The 17,010-nt window shown below is 34.0% G+C and overlaps 1 protein-coding gene across 2 annotated transcripts; it reads right to left on the bottom strand.

Annotated features, from left to right (window-relative positions):
- Nucleotides 1-253: 253 nt before the first annotated feature.
- LOC144566713 (putative 12-oxophytodienoate reductase 11) lies at nt 254-3,981 on the bottom strand. Of its 2 annotated transcripts, XM_078316736.1 has the most exons (5): nt 3,666-3,981; nt 2,545-2,685; nt 2,120-2,250; nt 1,645-1,818; nt 254-931 (listed from the first exon to the last, which is right to left on the bottom strand). In XM_078316736.1, exons 1-5 carry the CDS (start codon nt 3,725-3,727, stop codon nt 342-344), a joined length of 1,098 nt encoding a protein of 365 aa, XP_078172862.1. In that variant the 5' UTR covers nt 3,728-3,981; the 3' UTR covers nt 254-341. The 2 variants fall into 2 exon arrangements, with proteins under 2 accessions (XP_078172862.1, XP_078172863.1); XM_078316737.1 differs by lacking the exon at nt 2,545-2,685 and having other exon boundaries at nt 3,666-3,818.
- Nucleotides 3,982-17,010: the final 13,029 nt, after the last annotated feature.

The following is a 17,010-nucleotide window of genomic DNA, read 5'->3' on the forward strand; positions in this document are numbered from 1 at the left end:
AATATTCTTGACAGTCATTTTTTTAAATCATTTGTAATACAAATGTTTAGCCTCTAACCTTCGAACAACCATTCTTGATAGTCATTTTTTTTATGAAAGTAAAATAAAAATAACATTACCACTGGGTGAAATCTCTTTGTTTCACTATTCCTAGGTACGCAAAGCAAACTTTTTACAATATATTTACTAACTAGCAATAAGTGATTGTTTTCTCCGCAGGCAAATTTCAAAATGATCTGTGAACTCAAACCCAAGAGGAAAGACACCCGTTTTATTATTTATATAATTATATCAAATAATCACAAAGTAGCAGCAATATATATCAACTGGATGCTCTTCTTTTAATTCGAAGAAAGAAATGGATAATCAGTATAGCCCACAACTGGATCTGGAATATAGAAGGTGCTCCTATCGTACTTGTTCAAAGGTGCATCTAATTCAAACCTCTTAGGCAAGTCTGGGTTTGCCAGAAAAATTCTACCGTATGCAACCAAATCAGTGTACCCGCTAGAGACTGCCTTGTTTCCATCTTCTCTATCATAGCCACCAACCACAATAAAAGTACCATTGAATGCTTTCCTCATGGGTAAAAGACTATGTGGCGTCTCAGCTTTTTCACCGACTTGTATCATCCTTGGTTCTACCATGTGGCAGTACACAATGCCAAATTTGTTGAGGGCATTCACCATGTACAGTCCAAGTGCCTCAGGGTTTGAATCGCCTGATTGCTGGTAATTAGCGAATGGAGAAAGTCTGATACCAACCCGCTCGGGTCCTATTTCTTTTGATACAGCCTCAACAATTTCAAGTGCGAAGCGGCAACGGTTCTCAAGGCTACCGCCATACTGGTCAGTACGATCATTGATTTCGTCTTTCAAGAACTGTTCAATTAGGTATCCATGAGCTCCATGAATCTCAACACCATCAAAACCTACATGATATGGAACAAAATATATTCTTTTAAAACTGATTCAACATGGGTATCGTGATCATGGAGTAATTTGTATAGAATAACCGAATAAGTACAACCATGTATAGTTGAAAAAGAAAAAAAGATCCCAAGTATGTAGCACTTTTGAAAGTACAACATCAAACAATTCGAAATCTGAATCCATTGGTAATGGTGGTATAATGTCACCTCGGTAATGACCAATTCTGGAACAAAAATAACAACTGATACTCATAATATATTGGTAATGGTACCACAATATACCGGGAGAGGGGGGTGTCCGATGGGCATCGGACCAAATCCGGTTCGATGGGGAGTTTAAACCGTCAGATCTGCTTTAGGATTCGTGTGTACGGATTTTAAAACAGACGCGAAATTGCGGGTGCGAATCCTAAAGCAGATCTGACGGTTTAAACCCCCCATCGAACCAGATTTGGTCCGATGCCCATCGGAAACCCCCCTCTCCCCAATATACCAGCAGAGCCTGTGTCGTGATGGTATATGAGAAGATTAGAGAAAACCCCTTGACAACAATTTAACACCAGCATCCAACAATACTCACATTAGAGATTTGGAGTTTCATAAGTAAATTGATGGTTAACTAATATCAAATAATTAAAAATACTCGTTAGGGCACACAAATCAAAATATCAGACTAGTGTGATGACAACCAATACTGTAAAATCAGCTTGTACCTGCTTCAATGGCATTTCGAGCAGCAAGCCTAAAATCATTGACAATTTTTGGGATCTCATCGGTCTCTAATCTTCTCGGTGGCGAGTATTCCATCGGGTCCCCATTGGCAAGCTTTTCTGGTGCCAGTGGCTTGTCAGTAGATGAAATTGGGGCTTGGCCATTTGGTTGGAACTCTGCCATGGTTAAATTGCTTGTAATTAAAAACTAACAAAAGAACCAAATAAAGAGAACATGCAAGGTGGTAGACTATCAATGTACCACCAAGTTTTATAGAATTTATGATTTGATATCAATGTTCATGGTTTAATTTGTAATCTGAAATATTTACGTGCATGTTAATTGGCCAATTTACATATGCCCCATGAAATCAGAATCTAACATGCATTGGTTAAGTCATAAACATAATCACTTCATTGTCACCATTTCATATTAGATTTAATACAAGCTCAGAAAAGAGTAAAAAAAAGAACTTACGGTAGTTTGAAACCCTTCCAACATGCCAAATCTGGCAAAAGAATATGCCGCCTTTTGCATGAACAGCATCAACGATTGGCTTCCATGCTTCCACTTGCTCTTTTGTCCAAATGCCAGGTGTATTTGGATAGCTGCCAATAGAGTAAATTGCGGCAAATGCCAGGGATGGAAACAGAAAATTTTCAGTTCAGGGGCCCCTCATAAAATGGTATAGGCACTACAAAAGCCCCACTGGATTCCCCAAATTGCAACTGCCTAAATCCTGAATCAATTCTCAACAACTGTAAAACTAACCCTGCCTTTGGTAATTAACCCCGCAATTGGGTAATTACTAATTAAAATTTGAACAAAGCTTCTATTGAGTCCATTTACTCTAAATTGTGAAATGAAACATAAATCGTGCTAATCAAAGGAGAAAATATTACCCCTGTGCAGTATCAGAAATACCAGTTGCCTCAGCGATCAAAAGACCACCCGGGGTTGTTCTCTGAGAATAATACAATATAGCATGTGGCTGAGGTACATTACCGAAAGATCTTATCCTTGTGAGTGGAGCAAGGACAATTCTGGAAAATTGTAAAAAAAAAATGAGAAATGGAACAAGAAGTCTCATAAATATAAATTACTTACGGAGTGAGTCTTTGGTACTATGCATATTACGATTTGGCCCGTAATACGGCTCAATATTTGACTTTTCAAAATCCTAACGGTCGATCCAAACCGTTCATTTTGTTCTCATATTAATATGTGTTTGGAGACCAAATTTTACATTTTTTGAAAATTTTTTACTATTTTTTTAGATTTATTGAAAATCACTATTTTTGGATGGTCCAGAATTTTCAGAACAAGTGATTTTCTAAATATCTAAAAAAATAGTAAACAAATTTCAAAAAATGTAAAATTTGGTCTCCAAACACATATTAATATGGAGAACAAGATGAACGGTTCGGATCGACCATTAGGATTTTGAAAACTCGAATATTAAGCCGTAGCACGGACCAACTCGAATATAAAAACAAACCTAACATAAATTACTGATGGGATATAATTAAGGCCGATAGTTGTTGCCGACAATTCCATGTGTTCAGCTTTTTACTTAATGGAATTGCTAATTTTTTTGAAGAAAATTCAAATTAATGAGTAAGGTAAGTTCAAAATAATCAAGAATATTTCTCTCAAAAATAATCAAGAATATTGTATTTAACTTACTGATAACCCATGCTGGCAGTTACAACTGAAACTGATAACTGGTTCATAATATTTTTTCATAATATGAATAATTTTAATGAAGACACAATTAGGCCCTGACATGCAATGACATACTATACTGGCACCGAACCTAAACTCAATTGTCTCTCTGCAAAACCAGAGATCATTTTAACTATTCTAACTTAGAAATTCACCTGAATTTCTCCTTCGAAATGGTATCCACCAATAAATAAGGTCTTTTATTTATTTTATTAAAGAATTGTTCCAGGTAAAAATAAAGAATTAGGCCAAAAAAAGAAAATGATTAAATTAAGTGATTAATATCGGTGGCACTGACCTGTGCGAGAGTTCGAACGGGCCCATCTTGTAAGGCGTGAGTAGAGGAGTTGTTGGTGCCATTGCTCACTAGCTCTCTCTCCCTCCTAACTTTTTTTTATTCAATAATCCGATCTCTATGTTTTATTCTTCTTCTTTTTTATTCAAATGTCGTTGAAGGATCTCTATTTATAGGAGCCAGTATCGTCATCGATGACTTATTACAACAATGAACAGAGAACAAAGAGCCGTCTTTGATTTTGTTATTTATACTTTTCTAATTGGGAAACAACAAAAAGTCAAAAACAAAAGTCATAATAAAATAAAAGAGAAAGAAAAGAGTTAAAAAAAGACATTCCTAGTAAAAAGAAGCCTCCATTTAATAATAACCGGAGGAGGGGTTGTAAGGCTAATACATTGTGAGGCTATTCTCTCCAGTCTGTTGTAACTGGAGATTAACCCTGGTATATGGCAGCAGCATTGCAGCAATAGCCCAATCACTGTTCGCCATCTGGACTATCGATTTTTTTTTATTTTTTATTTTTTATTTTATTTTATTTTATTTTTTTGGAGTAGCCTATCAATGTTACTTTTCCACAAAGACAAGTACGAGAAAAGAAAAGTAGCTCTGGAAATTGGATCCTCTGGACTATAAAGAAAAGTAGCCTATCGATGTTACTTTCCACAGAGACAAAGAGGAGAAAGTAAAATGTGTGACACACCATGATGTAACGTAGTAAATATATTGTGATTTGATCATGTGACGTGATATGATGTGATTAATTTTTTTTACGTGACGTGATTAAAATAGTGGTGGACAGTTATGTCATGTGAAAAGTCACGTTTACGCTGTGATCACACGTAACATTACGTGACGTGATGTGAATTAGTCACGGCAAAATTGTTTTATATTTTAACTTAAATTGTTGAAAATTCAGAAAAAAAAATATAGAAAAATATGAAATGAAATGACATGACATGACGTAACGTGATGTGATCGACACATGTGACATGATAATCACGGCATGACAAATTTTCTTATCTAACTATGGTTGTCCGGTTATCAGTTTTGTTGTTCAATCTGGATTCGGATTCTGTTCTGACTGCCCAGATCTAAACTCAAATTTTGAGTTACCTCAGAGGATCTGAATCCATTGAATCTATTCTAAGCTGGTCATCCACAATAAACAAAATACAGATACCAAATCATCAATCATGTATCACGTTAATAAGCACGGGTAGGTACTTGCTCCTTGTTTACAAAGCAGATCTAGACTAGTAGTCAACACAGAGCCTGGCTTTGATTTAAGCCCCAGTTTCAACTCCCGAATCAATTACCAAATTTTGTGGGTGATGACCCGATAATGTATTAATTCAAAAATTGTCCAACTGTAAAGTTTTTTTGAAATTCCATATTTTTAAGTATGATCTATTATATATTGTATATGTTATCATGAACATTAAAAAAAATGATAAATTTTGGTGTTAATTTAATCAAGGGCAGAGCCATACATTCAAGGTATAAGGATCAAACGTAAATGGGAGTTAAGCATATTTTTTTTTATGCTGCAAATGGAGATAAATTTGACAGTTGCACAACATTTTCTACTAAATTATATACAAATTTAACAATAAATAGGATCAATTGATCCCATTTACATATAGTGTTTCCGCCTATATATGAGTTTAATTGTTTGTAAAATATCTTAAAATTTGAAATGATTTATATTCTTAAGTTATTATCAAATAACATCAAATTTACATAAAATTTGATATAATATTTAATTAACCTGCAAAAATGTTTTATATAATTTGTTTCAATATTTTTTAAAAGGGAAAATTGTGCCCATGCCACTCCAAAATCTCTAATTTTGAAAAATGCCACTCTAAAGTTTTAAATTCTACCAATGCCACTACAAACTTGATTTATTTCTAATTTTGTCATTTATACTGTATAAATCTGATTAAAAAATATTATTATTATTATTGACTAAAATACCCTTCTCACAAATATCATCTGTCTCCAAAATCATGAACCCTATCTCCTAAATCACGCCATTTTTCAAAAATCACGAACTCCATCTCCAATCTCACGAACAACACTATCTCCAAAATCACGGCAGCCACTATCGCCACCACTACGTCGGTACTCTCCTCGCTCTTCTGCCGGCACGCTGCCTCCTCAATTTGTGAGTAGATGACATGGACAAGTCATGAATTCCTAGTGGGTAAGTGTAAAATTTAACTCCCTGTGTAAGATTTATTCATTTTGATTGTGGTAATCATGAAGCCAACTGAACAGAGGTACCACAAAGGGGGATTGTATTGCAAGTATATGTTAAGTGTTACTGGTAAAAATCGACAACTCAGTGATTGCCAGGTACTTGATCCGAACAGTGCAAGCAAGTCAAATTTTATTGAAAATGTATATGATTTTGAAATGGATTTTGATCAAATTGTCCCTTACAATCTTTAAAAATTAGGATCAATCTTTTTGGTTTGAAAGCCTACTGCTTGCTGCCTTTAGAATATACTTCCACATTATTTGCACCAAGTTAAATTTTTAGACAGTAATTAGAAGTAACACTGCTATGGGGATCAAATCAGAGGCAAAAGAACTTGGTGTATTTGTTTTACTTGTCTTGTTTTTAATTTTTAATTTGTTATTGTAACACCAAGTTAAATTTTTATTTTTTGGGCTTCTGAATTAGTATGGCTGCAAAACTGATAAATTAGTGCATATTAGATCTGTTTCCAGCTGCATGTGTGGTAAGCAAGGCTGCAAAACTGATAAATTAGTGCATATTAGATCTATAATTGAATCAATCACTCTATAGTCTGTAAGGCTACATCTACATGATTCAGAAGCCCTTTTTATAGGATAAAAATTTGTCACTGGTTATTTTCTGGTGCCATGCATCACTTTTTAGTTCACTGGAATTGATTTAGATCACTTTTTAGTTCATTGGAATTGATTCGGTATGGTATTGTGAGAAATTGACAGGATTTTTTTTTTTGGATTTTTCAATATAGGTGTATGTGCATGCCTTCTTTTATTAGCTGAAGGAGAAGATTGAAGGCTTAGTGCTTTTGGGAGTTTTTGGATTTTAATAGTTGACAGGGGCCATTTTGCAAAATTGTAATATTTGTCATGTTTTTAGTATGGAGTTTGAACTGAATTTGTGTTTGTTTTTACGGCTTTTGTTGCATATTTATATCATGTTTTTAGGGTTTTAATTTGTTGTAAAACTTCTGATTTATGTAATGGTTTTTAGTGATGGTTAAAGAGTTGGTTTTTTGGATTCACAATTGAGGATGTTGGTATGGTTAAATAATAGTTGTGACTTATTCAACTTGACTATTTTTGGTTTATTTGATATGCACAAGGCGCCATGTATCTTTTGGATCATTTAAATGTGTAAAATGATTTGTTGTTAATATTGTATAGTTAAATATAAGAAGTTCTATAATATGCCAGTGATGGTTATCCAAAAAAAAAAAAGAGCAATGTGTGCTCGAAGAGATGTTATTACATATTTGATGTCTCTGGATTGGTGACATTTTGAGAAAATGAGAAGAGATAAAAGACTGATGAAACATAAAGTATTAACTTCAAACGCTCTGCACCTCCTCTTTCTGTTAATTGGGGTTTGTTCATCAAAATGTCTGCTTTGTACAAATCATATGATCTTTATAACTACAAATTTTAATGGGTAGTGAACATGCATTAATTTCCACCAAGCATAGAAGTAGATAAAAAGATGCTAAAGTAGACAGTACTTGCATAATAAAAAAGATGTCAAATTCAATTACATCCATCAAGTGACAGCAAAACCAACACTAATGGGAGTTTTAATGGGAGTTTTGTTTCTAGACATGCATCAGACCGGTCATGCTCGGGATCACTCTGCATGCCCACAACTCCAATGTCACGAAGATATGCCTCGTAGTCTTCTTCCCACATCCAGAACCTGCACGAAAATGTCTTCTGCACGAAATTTTTTTGATTAATTTTGATCCGAAAGTGAGAGCTAATTATAATATTTAGTAAATGTTAAACCAGCTTATTTTTCAGTTTTTCAGTGACAGAAACCTAACAACTAACTAATTTTCTTTTACTGCAAAGGAGATGGTCTTTAGAGTAATAATTACATAAAGATTTGTTTTATCCACAGAATCTAATAGCATATAATCATGTGGAATTCTAGATGGTTTTCTTTGATTGCAAACTGATGTTTCTATAAATTAAAAATTGGGGTACTAGGTATATAATCATGGTACAGATATCTATTTATTACTTTTTCTGTAATGAGTTTAAGCAAATCCATAGGAGGTATGTGCTTCTAAAACAATGATGTAAGTAGAAAAAAACCTCAACTAACTCAATGAGCAACAAAAGTAATAGTGTTGATCCTACTGAAGTTCTAACCAACTGAGAAAAAGGCATCTTGGTGTCCCATTTCATATAAATTTTCACATGAAAATGACTCATAGGGTAAATATTTTAGTGAGCCCAAATAACCTGAAGCAATGACCAGAGAATGTGATCCATGTGTGCAAGCCTCTTACCTTACATACGGACTGATTCTATGCACATTAAAGAGATGAAATTTGATACATACTTTTCAGTTGTCACAAAAGGGGAAACTTTCATATACATTTCAAAAATCAGAAAAAGAAAAGTTTGAATGACCCCTCACAGAAAGAGATAACATGGTAGTAGCCAGTAATTGTACAATGATCTCTACAAACTACCATTTTGGTTTTATTCCAAGAAAACCCTTCTGTCTAGTCCTTTTTCAGTGCCACCGTGACTAGAAACAGTTAAATAAAGCAGGGTTCGTGAAAGATATGAATCCTACTGACATTACTCGCATTGTTAAAATTACTATAAACCATAGCGAAGTCATTGATGCTCTTAGGGGAAATTGGTTATTTGGTACCGACTGGTACTGGTAATTTGTTGGTACCAGTATGTACTGGCACAGGAAATCCGTAAAATCTAAAGATCAATTGTCAAAAAATTCAGTACCTTTTTGTAGTTTACGCATTTGTAGAATATCCCCTGTGGATTTGCTGTGGTACCGCTCACAAATCTCTTCACATCTATCCCGCAAAAGGAAGGAGGAGGAGGCGATTGTAAGAGGCAGAGAGGGATCAGCGAGAGAAGGAAATTAAGGCGAGGCAGAGAAAGTTGAGAGAGGGATTGGCGCGAGAACCATCAACAGCGAGAGAGGGATCGGCGAGGCAGAGAAATTTTCAACGGTGAGAGGAGGATTGATGGATCGGCAAGAGAAGAGAGGAGGAGCTTGATTCCCGTGAAAGAAAATAGAGGAGGCAGGGAAGTGTGCATTTATAGGGGTATAATTGGAAATACAGAAATACGTATTTTAAAATAGAATTTTTCAGATTATTTTTAATCAAAATAGTATAAGAATGGCAAAATTAGAAATAAATCAAGTTTGTAGTGGCAATGGCAGAACTTGAAACTTTGGAGTGGCATTTTTCAAAATTAGAGGTTTTAGAGTGACATGGGCACAATTTTCCCTTTTTAAAATATCGTCAAGATTTCTAAGTTATCTACTTATCTCATTATTTATACACTTTTTAACTTTAATATTTTTTTATGCAAATCCGTAACTATATTCTATTCGTTGTTTCCCATCACTATAAAGCCATGAATAAATCAGTATAAAGTTGTTGGATGTATAAATGTGATTAATGTCACTGTCAAGTCGTTTACAGAGTTTCTCCTTCACTGATGATTACACCTTTGGAGCATCTCCATTTTAGAGAGCTTTAGGATATAACTCATTTGCTTCCCATTTATTTTTCTGTTTACTGCTTTGATCTATTTATGTTATTTAAAAGTTATTGTAATCATATATAATTGTGTTCTGATAATTAAGCTAGGCCTTAAATTTAGTAGGCTTTTTGCCCCTTTTTTTATTCATAAATTTTAATGAATAAGGTTTGTAGATTAAATATTAAGCTGCACTAAAGAGAGTATGTTTGATAATTAAGCTTGATAAAATGTTGGTCAAAAGGTACACTAAAAGATGATTTCAAACTCTATAAGAAGTATTTGTTTTGCAAGCTTAAAACTCCTTAGAAGCTTAAGCTCAATAAAGCTTAATTGGAAGTTGTCAATAAAGTGTAATAGAGACTTCCCTGTTATCCTGCAAAGTGAGATCTTTTTTCTACTAGCCCACAAATAGTCACAAGATTCTGGATTATTCGCGAATAATTCATTTTTTTGGTGATGATGAACCGAACGCCGAATTGTTCGGTTGACCAAACTTTCACCGAATTATTCTCGAATAATTCGCAGATTTTACAAACTTTTCCCAAATTTTACGGATTATTTGTTTTCTCCCGAATTTTTCTTAGAACATCGATATTTTCTTAGTTTATTTTTTTTGGGCTTCTTGTAGGACTGAGATTTCTGATCCAAATAATTCTTATCTCGAATTTTACCTGAATTATTTCCGAATCACAAATTTTTTAACCTCACCGAATTGAACCCAAATAATTTATTTGTCACTATGCCCACAAATGCAATTTTGTTTTAGTTACTGCATTGAAAATTCCTTGCCTTTTCTTGCAACGCATGGGCTGCATGTTTTCTCCAGTCTTTGACATTTCGCCGAAGTCTGTTTTCTGCAGTTTTCTAATGGGAGCCGGCTACAACCAACAAGCGAAGTTTGTGTTTTCTATCAATAACACTACTTGTGGTAATAGGAGATTGAATATCCTATAATTCATCTCTTATTTGTATGAACACAAGGGATGGTTTCATATTAAATTTGACAAAATCAACTTATGTTTAATGATTTTTAACTTAATTTAATTTAAAATTTACCAGTTTTTTTCATGGTTTTTTGAGTGGTAAATCTGTCACGCATGATTCACTCGTATCTTTTCTTTAATTAGCCCATCTGTCTCTTTCTTGTTTGATCTTTAGAACCAGCATAGTCAAAGATCCTTATGCCCTTCTCATGTAAATGGACCTTTATAAGCTTCTAAAATATCTTTAAGGCTATGACCAATGCCCCAGTTAGTCTTGCACATATGGCCAGCAATCAGAAAAAGGATGGCAACAGCTAAATGATAGTGTGCAGTATCACTCAACCATAGACTCTCTGTTATTAGATCTAAGCCTCCACAAAAAGTAAAAAAGTCCCCATATTTTGGCCAATTCAAGATGAAAAAGGGAGTTGCTCCCTCGTTAAACTTGGATAGATGTTTCACAAAGTTATTGTTTGAAATTTCATACTTAATTATCTTTCTACATAATCTCTGACACGTGATATTTTTGTCTCATTTCTATCTCAACTACTTATTGACCTTTCTCTCGCTACGTCATGATTGGACGGTCTTCCTCGGTTGTATTCATATTTTTCACCTCCGATTCACATACAAGTTTTTTTGTCACAATACTACAACAGTCACCAAATTTCTCATTAACCTTCTAAATTTTAATCAACCAAACAAAAAAATAAGATGAAAATAAAAGTTAATTGTTTTCCCTTATTAATCATCTAAATACAAAAAAGTTAATTATATTAATCTTTCTTTATATTTCATTCTATTCCCTTTTATTCTTCACCTTCCCTTCCTTCCTCTACTCTCCATCCAAACAATGTTAGTGAATGGGAAGGTTTCACATGATTTGTGCCTAATATAAAACCATGTCTGATGTCAATATTTAGTCATATGCAAAAGACAACTTATCCGATGTTAATGGATGAAAATTATTTAAAATTTTCCATCTCAGGCCCTGTTCGACTATCACTGTGTCCATGGAAAACAAAATTCACTCCCCATGCGCACAGTGTTTCGGCCATTCAAATTGGATCTGAACCCAAGTCCATTCCTGCCACACCTTGCAGCCATGAGTAGTGACAGAACCTCGCCGTAAACATACAACTTCATGTATGCTTACAAGGCAATGAAAATATAACTCACAGCATTACAATAAATGACATAAAACAAGTTTATATATAATAGTTCAAGCACAAAATGTCTGGTACAAGTAGATCATACAAAATGTATCTCGTACAGATACCAGCCATAAGGTATGACATAGAGAGCACTATACAATAAAGCAAGATATGCCTCTCTAGTCAAATAACAAAATAACTGTTAAGGTAATATGGTGTCATATACCAAAGGCCTACTACTCACGTGCCACTCCAAGATCAGCCGCACCAAAACCTGAAAAGAACCCAAAACGGTGGGGTGAGAATTTAATTCTCAGTGCGAATTTGCCACAACGAGTTATTGGACTTGCAATCAGACTCCATGTTCAAAAATGAAATCCATACAACATTACATAAACAGTTCTATCACAATATATAAATGAATGCACATGCTTGATAACAAATAATCAAATGAAATACAACTTACGGAGTTTCCAAGATGAAGTTCAAACAAGCACATATTTGACTTAACTCATCTTATCATGGCTGGTAGCACCTACAGATGTTCAACCGAGCTGAACCCTTTATCAGACTCTCATCTGTAGGGTTACTGACACCTACATATGCTCCACCGAGCTGGACCCTTTATTTGACACCCATCTGTAGTGCTTTAGCTTAACCATTTACTAAAGTCTGGTTCCAAGTCAGCTATACAGCTCAACTTTACAAGTTTCATTCACATAGGATCAAAGTCAGCTATACAGCTCAACTTTGCAAATTCATTCACATAGGATCAAAGTCAGCTATACAGCTCAACTTTGCAAATTCATTCACATATAATTCCATAATCATTAATTCGTGGTGACTTTCAACCATAATCAAACCATAATAGAATAATTCAATTGACAACCATACGAATATGCAAATCAACCATATCACTACAATTTGGTTTTAAATAGTTTTGGGTTATGCACATAATTCACACCATCCCCATTTATGCAACAATCGAGCATACAACATGACAATCGAAAAAGAGAATTTAATTCCTGAAAATAAAACATCAAACAAGTCCAAGAACCCTGCACCTGGTTACGAAGAGCGTATCGCGCGCTTATGGTTCAGACGTCGCGAATGATCCAGCAAAGTCTTGCTCAACCGAGCCTACACCTATATTACATATGTATTTGATTTAATCTTTGCTCGATGATCGAGATGCTTAATTTAGTTACATTAATTGTTTCATGCCCTTCTTATCAAATCCATCTACTTTTGTATCCACCCTCTTTATTCATCTTAATTACTTAACATCGCTAACAATTCTCAAAGTTTTCATCTAGGTCATTTAAACCATACACAATTCCAATTATGCAAGAATTTGCAAACATACCCATCTAATCATTCCTCGTTTTACTAAGTTAATTATGATAACAATTTGGGGTTAAACGTGTAAAGGTTTTAAAAGAAAACCCAACAATTTCTTCAAGATACTAGCCCTAAATCAATTAAGAACAAAAATAATTTCATATTTGGCAAGAGAGAAATGAATCTTACCAATTAACACATCTAATTGTTGTTTAGACTAGATTAATCACAATTCTTCTCCAATTTTTGGATTTGAGCAAAACCCTAAATTGAAAATCAAGATTGAGATGAAATCGAGAAAAGAATCACCAAATTAACAACATAGAAGCTCAATGGAGATGGATTACTCACAAATTATACACAAAATTTGGGTTTAAGCAAAAACCCTAACAATGGTGAAAATTTTGAATTTTGAGAAGAAAGGAGGAAGGAATTACCAATGGAGAGCTTGATGGAGATATTCAACCAATTTCTCACTTCTTTCTTCGATTTTATAAGAGATTGGGTGGGTTTTAGAGGGAGAAGAGGGTCTCTCTCTCTCTTTTTCTTTCTTTTGGCGGAACACACAAGGGAAGGGGGAAGGGACGGAGAGAAAGAATGAGAGACAACAGAAATTTTTCTAAATAAACCCTCAAAGTGTTGGATAAAACGTTAGTAACATTTTATAAATCGTTATAACGATTCAGCTGGTGAGAAACCCAGGAAAGATTGATCAAACGCAGAATATAGTGTATAAAACGTTAGTAACGTTTATTAAAATGTTATAACGTTTTAATTGAATCCAGCCTTCATACAATTGCTATTTTTTATCAAGTTTTACAGTGAAAAACGTTACATAACGTTTAACAATCGTTCGTAACGTTTTAATTAAATTCAGCCTTCAAACAGTTACTAATTAGAAATAACATTACCACTAGGTGAAATCTCTGTTTCACTATTTCTATGTACATAAAGCAAACTTTTTACAATGTATTTACTAACTAGCAGGAGATAGTGTATTGCTAAACCCGTTTTGCTCGGCCCATACCCGTTACCCGAGGTACCAGTACCCGTTGCCCGGGTACAAACGGGTAGAAGGGTACAGGTAATAAACAGACCGGACAACCTAATTTGAAAAAAAACCCGTTGTACCCATACCCGTCTACCCGCCTACCTGTAACTGCCTACCCGTACCCGTCTACCTGCCTACCCGTACCCGCCAACCTTTACCCGGGTTGCCCGTATCCCTACCCGTACCCTTTACCTGTACCCGACCCGTTTCAAAATTCAAAATTTTTTGAATTTCTTCTGCCGGTTCAAGAGGGGCCCGGTCCGGGTCAAATCAAACCCGACCGGACCCACCCAGGTCACCTCAACCGGCTGTTTTTTATTTTAATTTCAAATTGTATTCCCTCTCCATTTTTTTTCTTTAAATACACCCCTCTAACCCTCTTCCTCTCCACATTCTAACTCAAATTCTCAATCTCTCAAACTCAATCTCAAATTCTCAATTTTTTAATTTATTGTTTAAAAAAAATATAGTTGTAATTTAATTCATTCTACAAATACGCAAACGGAATTACGAAGGTATCGAAATACAAAGTTCGGCACCTCCCGCAAGATTTTTCCGCGAGATTTAAAGGTTAGATTTATTTTATGTTAGATTAATTTATTTTTGTAGAGTAATTTAAAATTTGATATTAGATTTATTGTTGTAGATAAATGTATAATTTAAATTGAATGTTAGATTTGTTAGATTTATTTTATGTTAGATTTGTTAGATTTATTGAATGTTAGATTTATTTAATTTATGTTAGATTTGTTAGATGTGAAGTAATTAGATTTGTTTTGAATATGTTAGATTCATTTTTGTGGATATGTGAAATATTTTGAATAGGTTAGATTTATTTTTGAAAATGATAGATTTATTTTGAATAAGTTATATTTATTTCGAATATGATAGATTTATTATTAAGATTTATTTTTTGAATATGTTAAGTAATTGTATTTATTTTTTAATATGTTAGATTTATTTTTAAATAGATTAGATTTTATTTTTGTTTTTTCAATTTTTTTTTTCTTTTTTTTTCTGTTTTTTTGGGTTTTTTAAATTTTCTTTTTCTCTGTTTTTTTCAAATATAGTTGTATTTTAAATTGATTATATAAATAGGTTAGATTTATTTTTTGAATATGTTAAGATATTGTATTTATTTTTTAATATGTTAGATTTATTTTTAAATAGATTAGATTTTATTTTTGTTTTTTCAAATTCTTTTTTTTTTCTGTTTTTTCCTGGTTTTTTTAATTTTCTTTTTTTTAAATATAGTTGTATTTTAAATTGATTATATAAATAGGTTAGATTATTTTTTTGAATATATTAAGTAATTGTATTTATTTTTAAATAGATTAGATTTTATTTTTGTTTTTTCAATTTCTTTTTTTTCCTTTTTTTTTCTGTTTTTTCATAGTTTTTTTAATTTTATTTTTTTCTGTTTTTTTTTTAATATAGTTGTATTTTAAATTGATTATATTAATAGGTTAGATTTATTTTTTGAATATGTTAAGTAATAGTTGTATTTTTGTGAATAGGTTTACATTTTAAAAAAAATATCATCTCATTGCGATTCGGTGCAAGAAGATATCGCGAGAATGTCAGCCGATCTTTTTGGCCCCGAAATACCAACTTCAAATTATCCACAAAATTATTTTGATAGTTCCTCTCAAATGCCGCCACCTAATTATCCACAACCCCCCCCCCCCCCCCCCCCCCCCAAAAAAAAAAAAATTATCAAAGAAGGGACCAAATGCTACAAACAAGTTATCAACAAAACCCCCAAACGGGTGCACCGTATTATACTTCAAATGATCCAAACATATTCATTCCACAAGAATCACATCAACCACCACCACCGTATGCATATGGATGCACTTCTTCCGTTGCATCATCGAGTCAACTCAACCCCCCTATTTCAGGTACTCCTTCGACAAGTGTCACTGAAATTCAAGAAGAAAGTCTCGCTCCTCCTCCGCCAATTGTCCCCCGGCCCCCACAACAACCAGCAGCAAAGAAGGCTAGAAGACCTCCCGAATACAACCAGTATTGGTTTGAATGGTATGATGTGACCAAAGATGACGAAGGCTACTTGAAAACTTTTTGTTGTAAGGTAGACCATTGCAAGAAACCTTATTTTGTTTATAAACAAGCTAGTGGTATGAGTAGCTTTAAAAGACATGTCGATATGCACATTAGAAAGGGTGAAAACTATAACCCGAATAATACCGCACAAATTCAAACCCAAATCACCCCGGATGGTACTTTAACCAACCCAAAATTCGATGAAAAAAAATGCTTAGTGAATTGGCCCAGTATGTTACCTACAAAGAACAACCAATAAGTTGTAGGGTTTTCGGATACCACTTTTGGGGTTTCGCGGTAACCAAAACCCTTTTAGGCTTAAGCTGCGGAAAGAACGTAAAACAAAAATTTTTACTTCTAACTCAAGCCGTGAATTAAAAGGGATATGCCGGAAAGACCAAAGCAGAGTTCCTTCTGAAGTCTTTCATTGCAAGGACCCTTTTAATCCTTTTTACAGATCTACTCCATGATTGATTTCTAAAACTTTAATCTACTTACAAATTAAATAGATTAATATAACATATTTATACCTTGTTTCCAAATCACAGTTGGAATGCAGACCGAGCGAGTAGAGCCTCACCAGGGAAGGAGTCGACTCGGAGTATCACACGTGTGATACCTCTATCGGTTATCCACCAGGACTAACCAGAGAGCGGTTTATTTCTTCTGCCAGAAATACCGTAAACCGCGGAATTATGCAAAAACACTATTCATGGGAATAAGACGAAAACCCGTAAACACGAATTTTCGGTTGCTCAGTTTCATCAATATGCAAAACTGACATACCGCGAAATTCGGTAAAACACTATTCATCAACCCGTAAATATTCTCCACAACAACCCGCAAGATTATACGTCAACTACGTATAACTTTCTTTTCTCAACCGAAACACTATTTGGGAGAGAAACCGAGAAAGAGAGAAAATACCGATTCGTTTCTACACGAAAAGATACATGTGAATGTGCATA

This window comes from Carex rostrata, chromosome 15, assembly GCF_964058835.1.
Source record: "Carex rostrata chromosome 15, lpCarRost1.2, whole genome shotgun sequence".
In the NCBI taxonomy this organism is placed as follows: Eukaryota; Viridiplantae; Streptophyta; class Magnoliopsida; order Poales; family Cyperaceae; genus Carex; species Carex rostrata.